The sequence below is a fragment of the Globicephala melas genome, chromosome 11 (assembly GCF_963455315.2).
Source record: "Globicephala melas chromosome 11, mGloMel1.2, whole genome shotgun sequence".
Classification (NCBI taxonomy): domain Eukaryota; kingdom Metazoa; phylum Chordata; class Mammalia; order Artiodactyla; family Delphinidae; genus Globicephala; species Globicephala melas.
Genome location: NC_083324.2, coordinates 42,358,990 through 42,372,498, shown reverse-complemented (window position 1 = coordinate 42,372,498; position 13,509 = coordinate 42,358,990). Strand labels below are relative to the sequence as shown.

Below are 13,509 nucleotides of genomic sequence, written 5' to 3'. Positions count from 1 at the left end.
AGAAAGCCTGCACGCAGCAACGAAGACCCAACGCAGCCAAAAATAAATTAATTAATTAATTAAAACCAAACCAAACCACTATGAGCTTTCAGGAGTTCCCTGGTGGCCTAGTGATTAGGATTCTGGAAAAATAAAATAAAATAAAATAAAATAAAATAAAAAATAAGTAAGTAAGTAAATAAATAAATAGTCCTCCTTCGCCCCAGAAAAGTCACTACCACAGCCCCTGGATCACACGGTTTTGCTGTCTTTAAAGCCCTTTTCGACTTCTGAAATTACCTTGTTCCATCACGTCTTTACTGCCTGACGCCCTACGCTAGGATGTGGGCAGCAGTAGGGCAGGGATTGTGGTCTGTCTTGCTCACAGCTGTATCCATTGCTCAGAAGGACCCTCTCACATAGTAGGTACTCAATAAACATGGCATCCATTTTGTCCCACTCCTCAGTGCCCCCGGGGCTCCTCCTCACTGCTGCCACGGTGATCCTTGTAAAATGACAATCTGATCTCATCACTCTTTTAAAATCCTCAGGGGCTCTCGCTGGCCCCATTTTCCAACTCCTACCCCACTTCTTTGGCACTCTGGTCACATCACCAAACCAAACCCATTCTCCTAAGTTCCTACCACTCCAAACAACCACACTCCTGCATTCCTGTGTCTCTGTGTATGCTGCTCCCTCTGCCTGGAATGCTGTCAGTGTCTTCCTGCCCTATCACCCTCCACCTTCCCTGCCCATGTACATTGTTCTGACAAGAACTGGCCTGGGCATCACCTCCTCCAGGCAGCCACCCCTGCCTAGACTGGTTAATTTTTGTTCTTCCACAGCAACTTGTGCTTCCTTCTGCCACAGCCTTCATCACACAGGGTTAACCTCACCTGTTGTCTCCTCTAGACAGAGGGCACCTTGAGAGAAGGAAGAGTGCCTGGGGCTCAGCAGACACTAAATTATAAGCTGAGACAAATAATGTCTTTTACTCTTGTATCCCCAATAGCAAGGGCACCATAAAAATTTATGAATGAACCCTTAATTTGTTTCCATTATGATCAAATTGATGCTGCTGAGGAAAACTGTTTATGCCCTGTGTTTCAGGGCACTTATAAACATGTACTTCGTTTCCTTCAGGTGACAGCTGTTCAACAATCCTACGAGCAGCTCTAACACTGGGCCAGCAGGCCCCTGCCTGCCAGTGTGTGCGATCTCTCCAGGCACGTGCATGAGAAGAGGCGCCATATGGGCCGGTCACTGGCTTGTGATTGAGCCGGGAAAGTGGCTTTCCCTAGGGATGGATTAACAATCCACCACCTGAACCAGCAGGAAATGGAGCCCTCTGAGAAGGGAACTAGCTCAGGACCCAGCATTTTTACTGTGCTTTCCCCAGGACTCACAGAAACGAAATCTGTGTGGCCAGTGCACTGACACTTGCAGTGCTTTCCCTTTCTTAATTTAAACACACTTGTCCCACGTACTGAAACAATTAAGCCATAGGAAGTCTTTATCAAATAACGCTCTCTCTCACTTTTCCCATACAAGATAATGAGCAGGAACGGAGACTTTAATACTCAACAGCCACTTGCACAGCTTGGTATATTTAGCTAAGTCATTGGGCAGAAAACCACAGCTTTACCCACAGATACTCAACCAAGAGGCACTTGCTAGGGCCTGAAACAGGCTTATCCAGCTTTTCAGGGAAAGATGAGCCTCGCCCAAACAAGGTAAAGGCCACTGTTGTGCAGGTTCCTGGAACTGGATAGGGCTTTAATTTCAGCTTCACCTGGCTCCAGTCCTATCTTCACTGGGAGGCCCCATCCTGATCCAACCCCCAGCATGCCTTCCACTCGGATCATCTGGCCCCACCTTCGTGGTTTTCTCACTGTGCCTTTCTAGCTAGAGGCTAAGCCTCCTCGAGATCAAACTCCTCCCATGGTAGGCTCAATTAATGCAGACACCTACATACAGAAAGCATCATTCAACCAAGACAGGCTGTGGTACAGATGGGGTCCCCTCGGTGGGGCCTGAGTCCACTTTCCCACCCCAGCCCTGGCCCTCCTATTCTCCACATTCCCAAGGTCAGGGGGCACATGCAGGCGGCGGCCATGCCAGGGCCAGAGGAGGAGAGTGTGGGCTGGTCAAAACAAGCCCAGACATACTCACGGGGTCCGTCAACATGGCCCGGCAGTGGGAAGCCAGGGCCAAGAAGGCCAGCAGGTTGAACATAATTCCATTGATGATGCTGTACACGTAGTCTCGCGATGGAATCAGCATGACAAAGAGGACCACAAACTCCGCATAGAGGACCAGAAACCAGGTGACAACGGCACAGGCGATGCCACAGCCATCACGGATAAACCACATGGTTCCCACAGGACTGGGGTGGGGAGGTGGGACGCACTTCTCTGGCTGGAGGTATTCTGGCTTCCGCTCAATGTCTCGGAAGTGGTGGGCGGGGATAAGCATCATAAGCTATTCTGTCCATACTGGCATCTGGAAGAGAGAAGAAAGAACCCAGAAATTTGGTGTGGTCTTGTCATCAAGGAGACTTGACAAAATTACCTTTCCAAAGCGAGCCATGAGTATCTATGTGCAAACTTCTTGCAGAAAAGCTGCCTAAACCTTCTGTTCATTTCCAATGTGAGTTCTTGTCCCTACTTCTGAAAGCTAAAACAGGGCCACCTTGCCCAAAGCCTTCACGTGACAGATAAAGAAAGGGGAGCCTTCAAAGGGCAAATGCCTCGTCTCAGGTCAGCCGGAGCAGCAGCAGCACACATAGCACACCAGCTGGGAGGCGGACTAACAGATATGTTCAAATTTTGACCTAAAAGACAAAGGGGTGGGAGGGGGAGCACCAGGCCCTCTGGGAAAACTCTCTTCATCAGTAACACTGCTGCCTCTACACTGTGGACAAACCCAGAGACTCGTGTTGAGGCTGGATTGAGTAGGAGGAAAGTAGTGGTAACCTAGGACTAGGGTTAAGCTGCAACCATGAAGACCTTCTAACTTAGTGCACTGCATTAGCCAATAATAAAGGCAAAACACTCACTAGGATGGGGAATGTTCTTGAAACAAGCTAGGGTTTTTAGCCCTATGGCCAAAATGGTTTATTTTCCAGGAATGAGTTCTGCTCTACTCATGGTGATAGGGCAAAGCGTAGGAATGTTGGACAATGAGTCCAGAGATGTTTCCGCACCACCTGCTTGTGGGGCTTCGTGAGTTCTGGTCTCCTGACCTAGGAAAACACCCACATTCCAGGCCCAGCCCCCTCCTCACAGTTGGTGTGAGGGTCGAGGGAGTTGGAGGTGCCTGTTACTCGTGCTGTCGACCGCAAGACCCTGCACACATCACAGGCGGTGTGCACGTCTTCTCTCTAGGAAAGACGTCAGTTACTTCAGAAGCAAGTGCTGAGCAACGCGGCCTTTCTTCCTCACAGCTGCAGCTGAGTCTCTGGAGAGAGCAATGAAATCACTAAGACGCGATAACTGAAGTCTCTCTGTCCACGGCACATGCTGCAAGACATGTCAGTCTAGATTCCCCTGCTCCAGTTCTTTATCTTAAACTCTGGGGCCTGTCGTTTCACCAACCAGGTTTCTCAGAAACCGCGATGGCTCCAGTTCTCTCTCAGATGTAGGGGCCATGGGAAAACCACCCGGAGCACAGTCTATGATGCAGGCAAGCAACATCTCAGTCTTTTGAGAACTCAAATCACTTCACAGCACAGGAAATCACTCAAAAGCAGCACTGGCTGTGTGCTTTTCTGAAGACTGCAGCTCTGAAGGGGAAGGGCAAACTTTCAATGGTTGTACTGGGTTATCCTTACCCTTTGCCCAATTTTCCTCCTTCCTCCACTGCCCTCACCCCCAACGAAGAAAGAGGATCTGAAGTGACTACAGTAGCGTCATGAAAAGTAAGGATGTGTCCAGAAAGCTGAGAGGGCAGATCAGTAACTACTACTCAAATGATAGACATTCTGGAATCAAAACTTGCACTGACTAATAATGAAAGAATAAGGCCAAGGCCTCCCCTCCCATGGTGGCAGAGAATTAATGGCTGAAAGGCAGTTAAATGTGTACTGTGTGCTTGTCCAAAGGAACACTGACTCAAAAAATACTCAGAGTGACTATCACATTCAACCAGAATTTTCCAATAGAGCAACCTTGTGCTCTTCACAAGATAGTGGCAATTAGTGTTGCCAGGGACAACCTAGAGGCATTAAAAGATGCAGGGATACCTTCTGAAGCACCAAAGAGAAGGACAGCAGGAGACTGAAAACTGGGGACATCTGGGACCTGACCTATGGCAAGCAAATTCTAAAATTCTAAACTCTGTACAAACAAAACCAAACGAACGAAAAGCTGAAATCCCATTATGATTCAAAAGCTGATGGAAGCTCAACATTTTGACAACCTCCAAATGCAAGCATTCTTTTTCCTGCTGCCATACTGATTTGTATGCATATCATCTATGTCCCCACGATTGCTATTTAAGTTCTAAACCAATAGTTTTATTGGACCACAGCCATACTATTCGATTACACATATTATATTCTCTATATCTTTTTTGCAGGGTTGAATAGTTGTGATGGAAAGACCCATTAGCCTAAAGTATTTCCTCTGGCTCTTTACAGAAGTTTGCTGGTTCTAGGTAGTTGTCACCCACCAAATAAATACAGGCACACCTCGTTTTATTTCTCTTCACTTTATTACGCTTCGCAGATACTACTTTTTTACAAATTGAAGGTCTGCAGCAGCCCTGTGCTGAGCAAGTCTATTGGTGCCATTTTTCCAACAGCATTTGTCTCTGTCACATTTTGGTAATCCTCGCAATATTTCAAACGCTTTCATTGTTATTATACTGTTATGTGATCTGCAATCAGCCATCTTTGACGTTACTATTTGATTAAGCTTAGTGAGGAAGGCATTTCAAAAGCTGAGACAGTCCAAAAAGCTATGCTTCTTGCACCAAATAGTTAGCCAAGTTGTGAATGCAAAGGAAAAGTTCTTGAAGGAAATTAAAAGTGCTACTCCAGTGAACACACGAATGATAAGGAAGCGAAACAGCTTTATTGCTGACGTGGAGAAAGTTTTCGCGGTCTGGACAGAAGATCAAACCAGCCATAATATTCCCTTAAGCCAAAGCCTAACTCAGAGCATGGCCCTAACTCTCTTCAGTTCTGTGAAGGCTTTGAGAAGTGAGGAAATTGCAGAAGAAAAGTCTGAGCTTATTAGCAGAGTTTGGTTCATGAAGTTTAAGGAGAGCAGCGATCTCCATAACATGAAAGTGCAAGGTGAAGCAGCAAGTGCTGACACGGAAGCTACACCAGCAAGTTATCCAGAAGATCTAGCTAAGATAATTCATGAAAGGTGGCTACACTAAAGAACAAATTTCCAATGTACACAAAACAGCCTTCTATTGGAAGAAGATGCCATCTAGGACTTCCATAGCTTGACAGAAGTCACTACCTGGCTTCAAAACTTCAAAGGACAGGCGGACTCTCTAATGCAGCTGGTGACTCGAAGTTGAAGCCAATGCTCATTTACCATTCTGAAAATCCTAAGGCCCTTAAGAATCATGCGCAATCTACTCTTGCCTGTGCTCTATAAATGGAAACGAAGTCTAGATGACAGCACATCTGTTTATAACATGGTTTACTATTTTAAGCCCATTGTTGAGACCTACTGCTCAGAAAAAAAATATTCCTTTCAAAATAGTACTGCTCATTGACAATGCACCTGGTCACCCAAGAGCTCTGATGGAGATGTACAACTAATGTTTTTTTCATGTCTGCCAACCTAACATTCATTCTACAGCCCACAGATCAAAAAGGCATTCTGACTGTCAAGTCTTATTTAAGAAATACATTTCATAAGACTACAGCTGCCATAAGCAGTGATTTCTCTGATGGATCTGGGCAAAGTCAATTGAAAACCTTCTGCAAAGGATGCACCATTCTAGATGCCATTAAGAACATTTGTCCATGCCACTCTCTGATTCACTTTGTTATAAAGCAGAAACTAACACACCATTGTAAAGCAATTATACTCCAATAAAGATGTAAAAAAAAAAAACATTTGTGACTGGTGGGAAGAGGTCAAAATATCAACATTAACAGGAGTTTGGAAGAAGGTGATTCTAACCCTCATGTATGACTTTGAGGGGTTCAAGACTTCAGTGCCTCGAGGAAGTCACTGCAGATGTGGTGGAAACAGCAAGAGAAGTAGAATTAGAAGTAGAGCCTGAAAATGTGACTGACCTGCTGCAACCTCCTGATAAAACTTGAATGGATAAGGAGCTGCTTATTATGAATGAACAAAGAAAGTAGTTTCTTGAGATAAAATCTACTCCTGGTGAAGATGCTGTGCAGATTGTTGAAATGACAACAAAGGACTTAGAATAGTACATAAACTTAGTTGATAAAGCAGCAGCAGGGTTTGAGAAGATTGAGTCCAATTCTGAAAGACGGTCTACTACATGTAAAATACTATCAAACGGCATTGCACGCTATGGAGAAACTGTTCTTGAAAGGAAGAGTCAATCAATGCCACAAATTTCACTGCTGTCTTATTTTGCCACCTCAGCCTTCAGCACCACCCTGACTAGTCTGCAGCCATCAAGGCAAGACTCTCCAACAGCTTTTGCTGAAGGCTCAGATGATGGTTAGCATTTTTGAGCATTAAAGTATTTTTAAAATAAGGTATATGGGAATTCCCTGGCAGTCTGGTGTTAGGACTTGGCGCTTTCACTGCCATGGGCTCGGGTTCGATCCCTGGTCAGGGAAGTAAGATCCCGAAAACCATGTGGCACAGCCAAAAAAACAAAAGCAAACAAACAAATAAGGTATGTTGTTTTTTAGACATAATGCTATTGCACACCCAGTAGACTACAGTAGAAACATAACTTTTATATGCATGTGATTTGCTTTATTGTAAAAAAAAAAATTCATGTGACTTGCTTTATTGCAATTTTCACTTTATTGCGGTGGTCTGGAACCGAACCTGCAACATCTCCGAGGTCTGCCTGCTTCCCCTGCAGAACAGCTCAGTGTGACCTAGATGGTCAGTGACGACTCACCCTACCCCAACCCACGTCTGTGGCAGTGTATCCTCCTGTCATCTGCTGCCTGAGGGTCATCTCACCACAACCTGTGTACTCCATTGTTCTTCAATTATCATAAACTGTGTGGTTTTCAGAAATGGATAATCACTGAAAATAAATTTTAGAGCAATGCTCTTGTTTATATACTTCCAGTGATCACATTATGCTCATGGTGTATCTTCACAGTAGCTGACTGTATTCTATCTGTCCTCTGACAATTGCTCATTCTTGATTGTACATACGGCAATGAGTTGACTAAACTTGAGTTGTGTTTCATATGTGTGGTTTTCCTGAGGAATAGGCCCTTCCACACAAGCAAATTTCCCCGGTAACTGTGGCTTATTCCTAAGCAGAAACACATTTTAACAATTTGGATGGTTAAATTGGAAATATTAAAAAGTAAAACAAAAAACAACAAAAAAGGGATATTATAGCTCTTCCTGTCTTAAGTACAATAACCATCCATTTCTTCGGAATGATTTAGAGTCATTACCAGGAACATCAATTAATGGAGTGTGTTAGGTAATGTCCTCAGGGGGTACAGAGAATCACTGGGCTCTCGGCCTCACACCAACGGGCCTGTGCAGACTATTATAATTGTTAATTCTGGCATCTCCTTTGTGTGGTTCTTTGTCTTCCTCCTCCATTCCTGGCTGTCATTTCTGTGTCTACAGCTACCAATCTTCCCAACATACCCTCTATTTACTACTGCTAATTGGCTGTGGACTGGAAAAGCAAATAAAACTAAATCTTGTTAGATTTGTTTGTAAAAGAAAGGTATTCATTTTAGGTAACTGACCTTTAGGGAACACCAGCTATGTTCTCCTACCACACAGTCCTTGAGGGCTGGGAGCCCTGTCTTTTCATTAGCCAGTGCCTGGCACGTAGTAGCCACGTACTATCTGTGTTCATTACATGAATACAGGAGTAAAATGCCATGAGCTTTGTGTTCCCCGGCCCACCTCTTGGAGCCCTTGTTTGATTACTTTCAGGGCTGTGGTCATACTTTAGACGGCGAAGGGTGCCCCCAATAGGATTGTGAAATAGGTGGACTGTGACTCTTACTCAAGTTTCCAGATGTTCCACACTCAGACCACGTGAGACCAAAGGGTGGACAGAGGAGCTGTGTTTTCCCACTGCCCCTCACTGGTGAGTGAGAGCCTGTGATCTGGGAAAGAACCCAGCCAAGGGTGTCTGGCAGAGCCAGACACTAAGGGCTGAACTGAAGAGCATGTTCCAATCCACGCTTCAGAGTTTCAAAGAGTCCAATCAAAACCAAGGAAGGCACGCTGCTCTTAAAAATGTACTTAACTAACCCAGCTCCCCCAAAAGCAATGGAAGTAGCTTTCCTTACATTAGCCAACTGAAAATCTGAGGAATATGGGGGAAAACCCACCTTGAAACAAACTGTACAAATTCCCTTCACTCTGTCCCTAGTAACAAAAACAGAAAAGGCAAATATTGACCACTTTTCCTTTTCGAATTAGGGAAATTCCAATCCTTGGGGTTGAGGCTCTTTGCCAAGGACCTACTCCTGACATGAGTCCTTGCGTGAGAGGAGGTGCGCAGAACTGGCTGCTCAGCCTCTGGGGCAGGTCCACAGGGAGGTTGGTCGGTCCCAGAAGCCTCAATACCACTCTTGCCAGCCCGCTCATACCACAGTGGGGCAGCCTCCTCCAGTTTCCCTCCCTACCTTCTTCATCCCATGCCCTTGACCTGTTTGCTTTCTCAAGCCCCCTCTCTTCAATTCAACTCAAAAAGACATGCATGAAACAGCCGCTAAACACAAGGAACTGTGCAGGGCACTCACACCCAGGGATGACAATAATGTGTGTGTGCTGCCCTGGTCAGGCCCTGCCCTTCCCTCTCCCAGCTACCAATCTGGTAAAACTATAGGAGAAAGAGATGCACAGGATCAGAGGTGTTCTGGAGCTCCCTAGAGAAGGTGATCCTGATGATAAGGCAGAGATGGTGTCCAGAATGACAACCTGAGCTCTGTGGGGAGTAGGGTGTTGGAAGTCTAAGAAAACCATCTAGTCTTCCTTCTTAGAGTTTCAGAAGCAAAAACCAAGAAATGACTGAAATTAGTGCTAACTTCCAAAAAACGCCACTGCTTCTGGTCCAGAGAATTGCCTCCAGATTCACCTATAACACACGTGCTTCATTATGCCTGACCACAGTCAGGCCCTTCCACTAATCCAGATAAGCAGACAAAAATGTATTTAGTGAAGTTCCATCTAGAGTCCTGTGAGCCCCAGGGATTGGGGTTCTGGATTGGCCTTGCAGTACATCACTTATGACTCAATTCCCATGCTGCCTATCCATGGCTGGGCAACTGAAAGGGTTTGAAAGTGGTGATTCTAAGGCGAAGCTCAGAGGCCCCATTCCACTATGGCCCATAGGTGGTTGTTGGCCAGCCTAGCCTCCTAGCCTAGTGTTGACAATTAGTGATGGGCAGAATCCAGCTACAGTGACTGTAGTTAATCATTACTTGTTGAGTGAGGGGCAAACCCTTATAAACCCATCACCTGGCCTAAGAAAGTTGACCAAAAGTCCGTGCTTCATGAACAAGGTTCAAAGGCACGACCACATAAAAGTTCAGTACTGGATGTATTAGAACCCCCAAAACCCACTGTTCTCAATCCAGCAAATGTCCCAAGAATCCCAGATCTTCTCAGATTGCCAGCTGCTTTCCTGAGACAAGATACTACACTAAAGTCATGGGTGGCTCAGCTAGATCTAAAACCAAGTCCTTAAAGGCATCTCAAAGGACTTTGTGAAGATTACTTTCCTAAAACAGCACACCCACTCACATTCTCACATCCACACATGCATTCATGCACAACATACAAGCAGATCTTGGCACTGTATAGATTCAGAACTTCTCAAGTTTTAGGGTGATGGACTTCAAGTATTCACAAACCAGCCCTACAGCTTTACAGATGAATAAATGGCCCATTCCCTGGAAGCTCTGGAAATAAATCGGATCTAGCAAAAAATGAATTTATCTGAGTTACAATTCTCTTAATTTGTGTAAGGATCCAAAAGGATTGTAAATTTCATACCTATTTTTAGATGATTCTCAGAAAGAGAGAATGAACCATGAATCACTATGTTTGAAATGTTTCATAAAAAACCAGAATGAGTCACTCAACTCTTTCCAAAAGGTAAGGGTGTGGTCCAAAGGAAAGGTGCCTTATCTTACCCTCTGCACCACACCTTGCCAGGCAAGGAAGGTGTCCAGACAGGCAGAGCTGCTGGCCTGTGCTAGAAGATCTTTACCAAGGAGTCTACATTGTGTCTCTCTCTACAACAGTGTCTGTCTCCCTCTGCCTGCTTGCTGTCTCTGTCATACTTAACCTTTAACAAAAAACAGGAAAAAAGAAAGGAAGGGAGGGAGGGAGGGAAAGAGAGAGAGAGAGAAAGGAAGGAAGGGAGGGAGGGAAGAAGGGAGGAAGGAAGGAAGATATCACATGCCCAAACCAAATCCTATATATATTAAAATTCACTGAGGGAACCTGCAAGTGGTCAGTAAGCGAAATTTGCCTTCTTCCTATAAAAGCCACCTTCCTATAAAACCCACTCATGTGCAAACTCAGATTCCTAACAATGAGTCTCCATTTCAGAAAAAAGTTTGGGGATTTGGAAGCTCATGTAGGCTAACGGTTCCTCCATTTACTACAACTGACTATTACAGTACTACAACTGGCAGTTTACCACCTCCTAGCTTTCTAGATCTATTAAAAAAAATACACACCCACATATAGGATGACATATGTCACAAACACTGGGGATCAGTAGAAACTACCACTCGTTTGGGTAACACATTCATCCTTTTTTATGAGCGTACTTTATCATATGTTGCAACAATGAGAAAAAAATTAAAACAAGACCACGCATAAGATTAACTGGTAAAAAACAATCACTATCTGAGTCAGAATTTTAGAGTGGGAAGGAACCTTAAAGACCATCTAATAGGTTTTAGTCAAACTCTTCTGCTTTACAGATGAGGAAATCCAAGGGCATCTGAGATTTTACCTAGAACATGCAGTGCTGCTATAGGAATGGAGATGGGCACTATCATTAACTGAATGCCCATTAAGACTGAGGATGTACACAAAGCAGCCCCTCTAAATTCTCACAACAACTTAGCACAGTAGCTTTTATTATTCATTGTAAAGACAGAAAAGGTGAGGTATAGAGGGTCTTAATAATATTCCCTAGATCAGATAAAGCCAGGATCCAAAACCAGCTCTGTTTGCCGCCACAGACCACATTCTGAGCACCGCACATGGCTGCTTTTTCTTTCTTTCTTTCTTTTTTTGTTTTGCGAGAGGGGGACAGGAGGAATGACCAAGCAGGAAACACGAGCTCTGCTTCCTGCTCCCTCACACACAATTCATGGACCTAAGGAGAGGTCACTTCAACTTAGCTTCAATGTCTTCATCTCTCAAGTGGGGAGGCCTAGTTCTCTAAACTTTGTGACTCTTTTTTAAAAACCTTAGAAAAGGACTCTAAGCAGACTTTGCTTCCGCTCCTGGGAGGCTATAATACTCATTCTTTGGGGGAAAAAAAAAAAGAAGGAGCATTCTTTCTTCTATGAGCCATTTTGCTGCTGGTGGCTTCCTCTTTAATGGAGCACAGCACCCACCAGGCCACCTCACACACTAGGGCCCTCAAAAAACACGGCCTTTCGGGAAGAGACCATAGGGACTAGCTGACCTCTTCCAAACTCTGGTCCAGCCTCTTCTACAGATGGGTAAAGAAATGAAACTCAAGGAGTCAGCTGATTTCCATAAAATGGTTAGCGAGCTGGCTAACTTCCTATCTAGGTCTAAAGGATGGTATCCTCTTGTTGCTTATGCGGCCATCTCCCTACATTAACTCCTCCTTCCAGGAAGTCTGCAACCCAGCAGGAAACTCTTTAAAAAGGCAACAATATGTCACTGATTTAGCTACTCAATTAATGTTTGTCAACAAGTGTTATAGTACATGGAACCCTTTATAATCAGGTGCATGATCTCACCTGACACTGAACTGCCCTTGGCCTCTGTCAGGAGTAGGTTCCAAGATGCCTTCTGCTTGGCAGCTGCCACAGCGCAGGGCACACCCAACGTGGAGCGGGGCCCTGACTCTTACTGAAGGTCTACTATACTGGGCTGTATGCTAGACGCACCTCATCCTGCTCTATCCTCATAGCTACTCGACCTTGTAGGATAAGTCCTCACTTTCCCACCCCCTTTTAGAGGTGAGGAAACTGAGGCATGGAAAGGTTACCCTATGTTCATACTGCTAGGAAGCAGTGGAGACAGGATACACTCCCAAGCCTGCTCTCATTCCAGAGCCTAGCTTTAACTACTCACTACAATCATTAACTTTGCCCATTAACTAGAAACAAAAGGGGGAAGGGTGCTGATGTTTCTATCAGTGACCTTGGCTTACTTACTGTTTGAATCTCTTGCCCACACATGGTCACCCAGAGATGGCACTCTCGGGTGGGCCACATGCAGTGCTGTTCATAGATCACAGACCTGAACTTAAGCATTTTGTGCTCTAAGCTGGGGCCCTGGCTGAACACCAGCCACCATTCAGAAGACTGATCCTGCCTTAACTTAGGAAGCAGGAGGGCTGTGAAGCTTCAGCCATGAGGGTCACCCTAAGATTGAATCCCTAAAATCTGCTTCTGCTGGGGAACATTTCCTGTAGGGCCAAGTTCCAGCACGCTGCTTTTTCTGAGGGAAAGCCCACCCATGCTAGGCAGAGACCAACCAGCAAAGGCTGAAAATGGCACCTGGCCCCACACTGTGCTATGTGCAGATATGCAGCCACTATGCCATCACCCAGGCAAGAGCGTGGCTTTCTTAGGGACTAAAAGCAAAAGGGCTTAGAGGGATCTGAAAGAGGAGTTAGGGAAGGAGAAGAGAGAACCAGTTACTACAACTGTACCAGGCTTCAAGGAGGGGACCCATTTTGCTTTCAGGTCCCTGCTGATCCCACTCACCTCAGGCAGGCCCTGTAAGTGGCAATGCAAGAGCAGAGCCTTGGGAGGAACCTGGGCCCAAGGAAACGAGACTCTACAAGTCCACAGCCCCCGCCTGCCAGGCGAGGCATCTGTTAGAGGCCTTTGGAGATAGATGGGAGACTAGTGCTAAGCAGAATGAAGACTGGGCTTGGAGTCAAGAGGCCAGAATTCTACTCCCCACCCTGCTGCTCACTAACCTCATGATTTGGGGCAAGACAGTTACCCTCCATGGGCCTCAGTTTCCTCACCCATAAAACAAGAGGGAACATTGAGCTGATTGCTAAAGTCCTCTGCAGGGCTGAGATTCTGATTCCTCTGTTCTCAGAAACAAATTCAACATCTTTGTTAATTTCTTGGATTTTTTTATTATCAAAAGTATCCTTTAACTTCCTTTCCCCATT

At 45.3% G+C, this 13,509-nt stretch overlaps 1 protein-coding gene across 3 annotated transcripts in view; it reads right to left on the bottom strand.

Moving 5' to 3' along the window:
* Positions 1-13,509, bottom strand: part of ZDHHC3 (zinc finger DHHC-type palmitoyltransferase 3) — a 59,351-nt gene that overhangs the window by 41,031 nt on the left and 4,811 nt on the right. For all 3 annotated transcript variants that reach the window (XM_030845282.3, XM_030845276.3, XM_030845279.2), the window contains exon 2: positions 2,152-2,481. In XM_030845282.3, coding sequence (XP_030701142.1) covers positions 2,152-2,457 — 306 coding nt within the window. In that variant the 5' untranslated portion in view covers positions 2,458-2,481. The remainder of the gene's footprint in view (positions 1-2,151; positions 2,482-13,509) is intronic.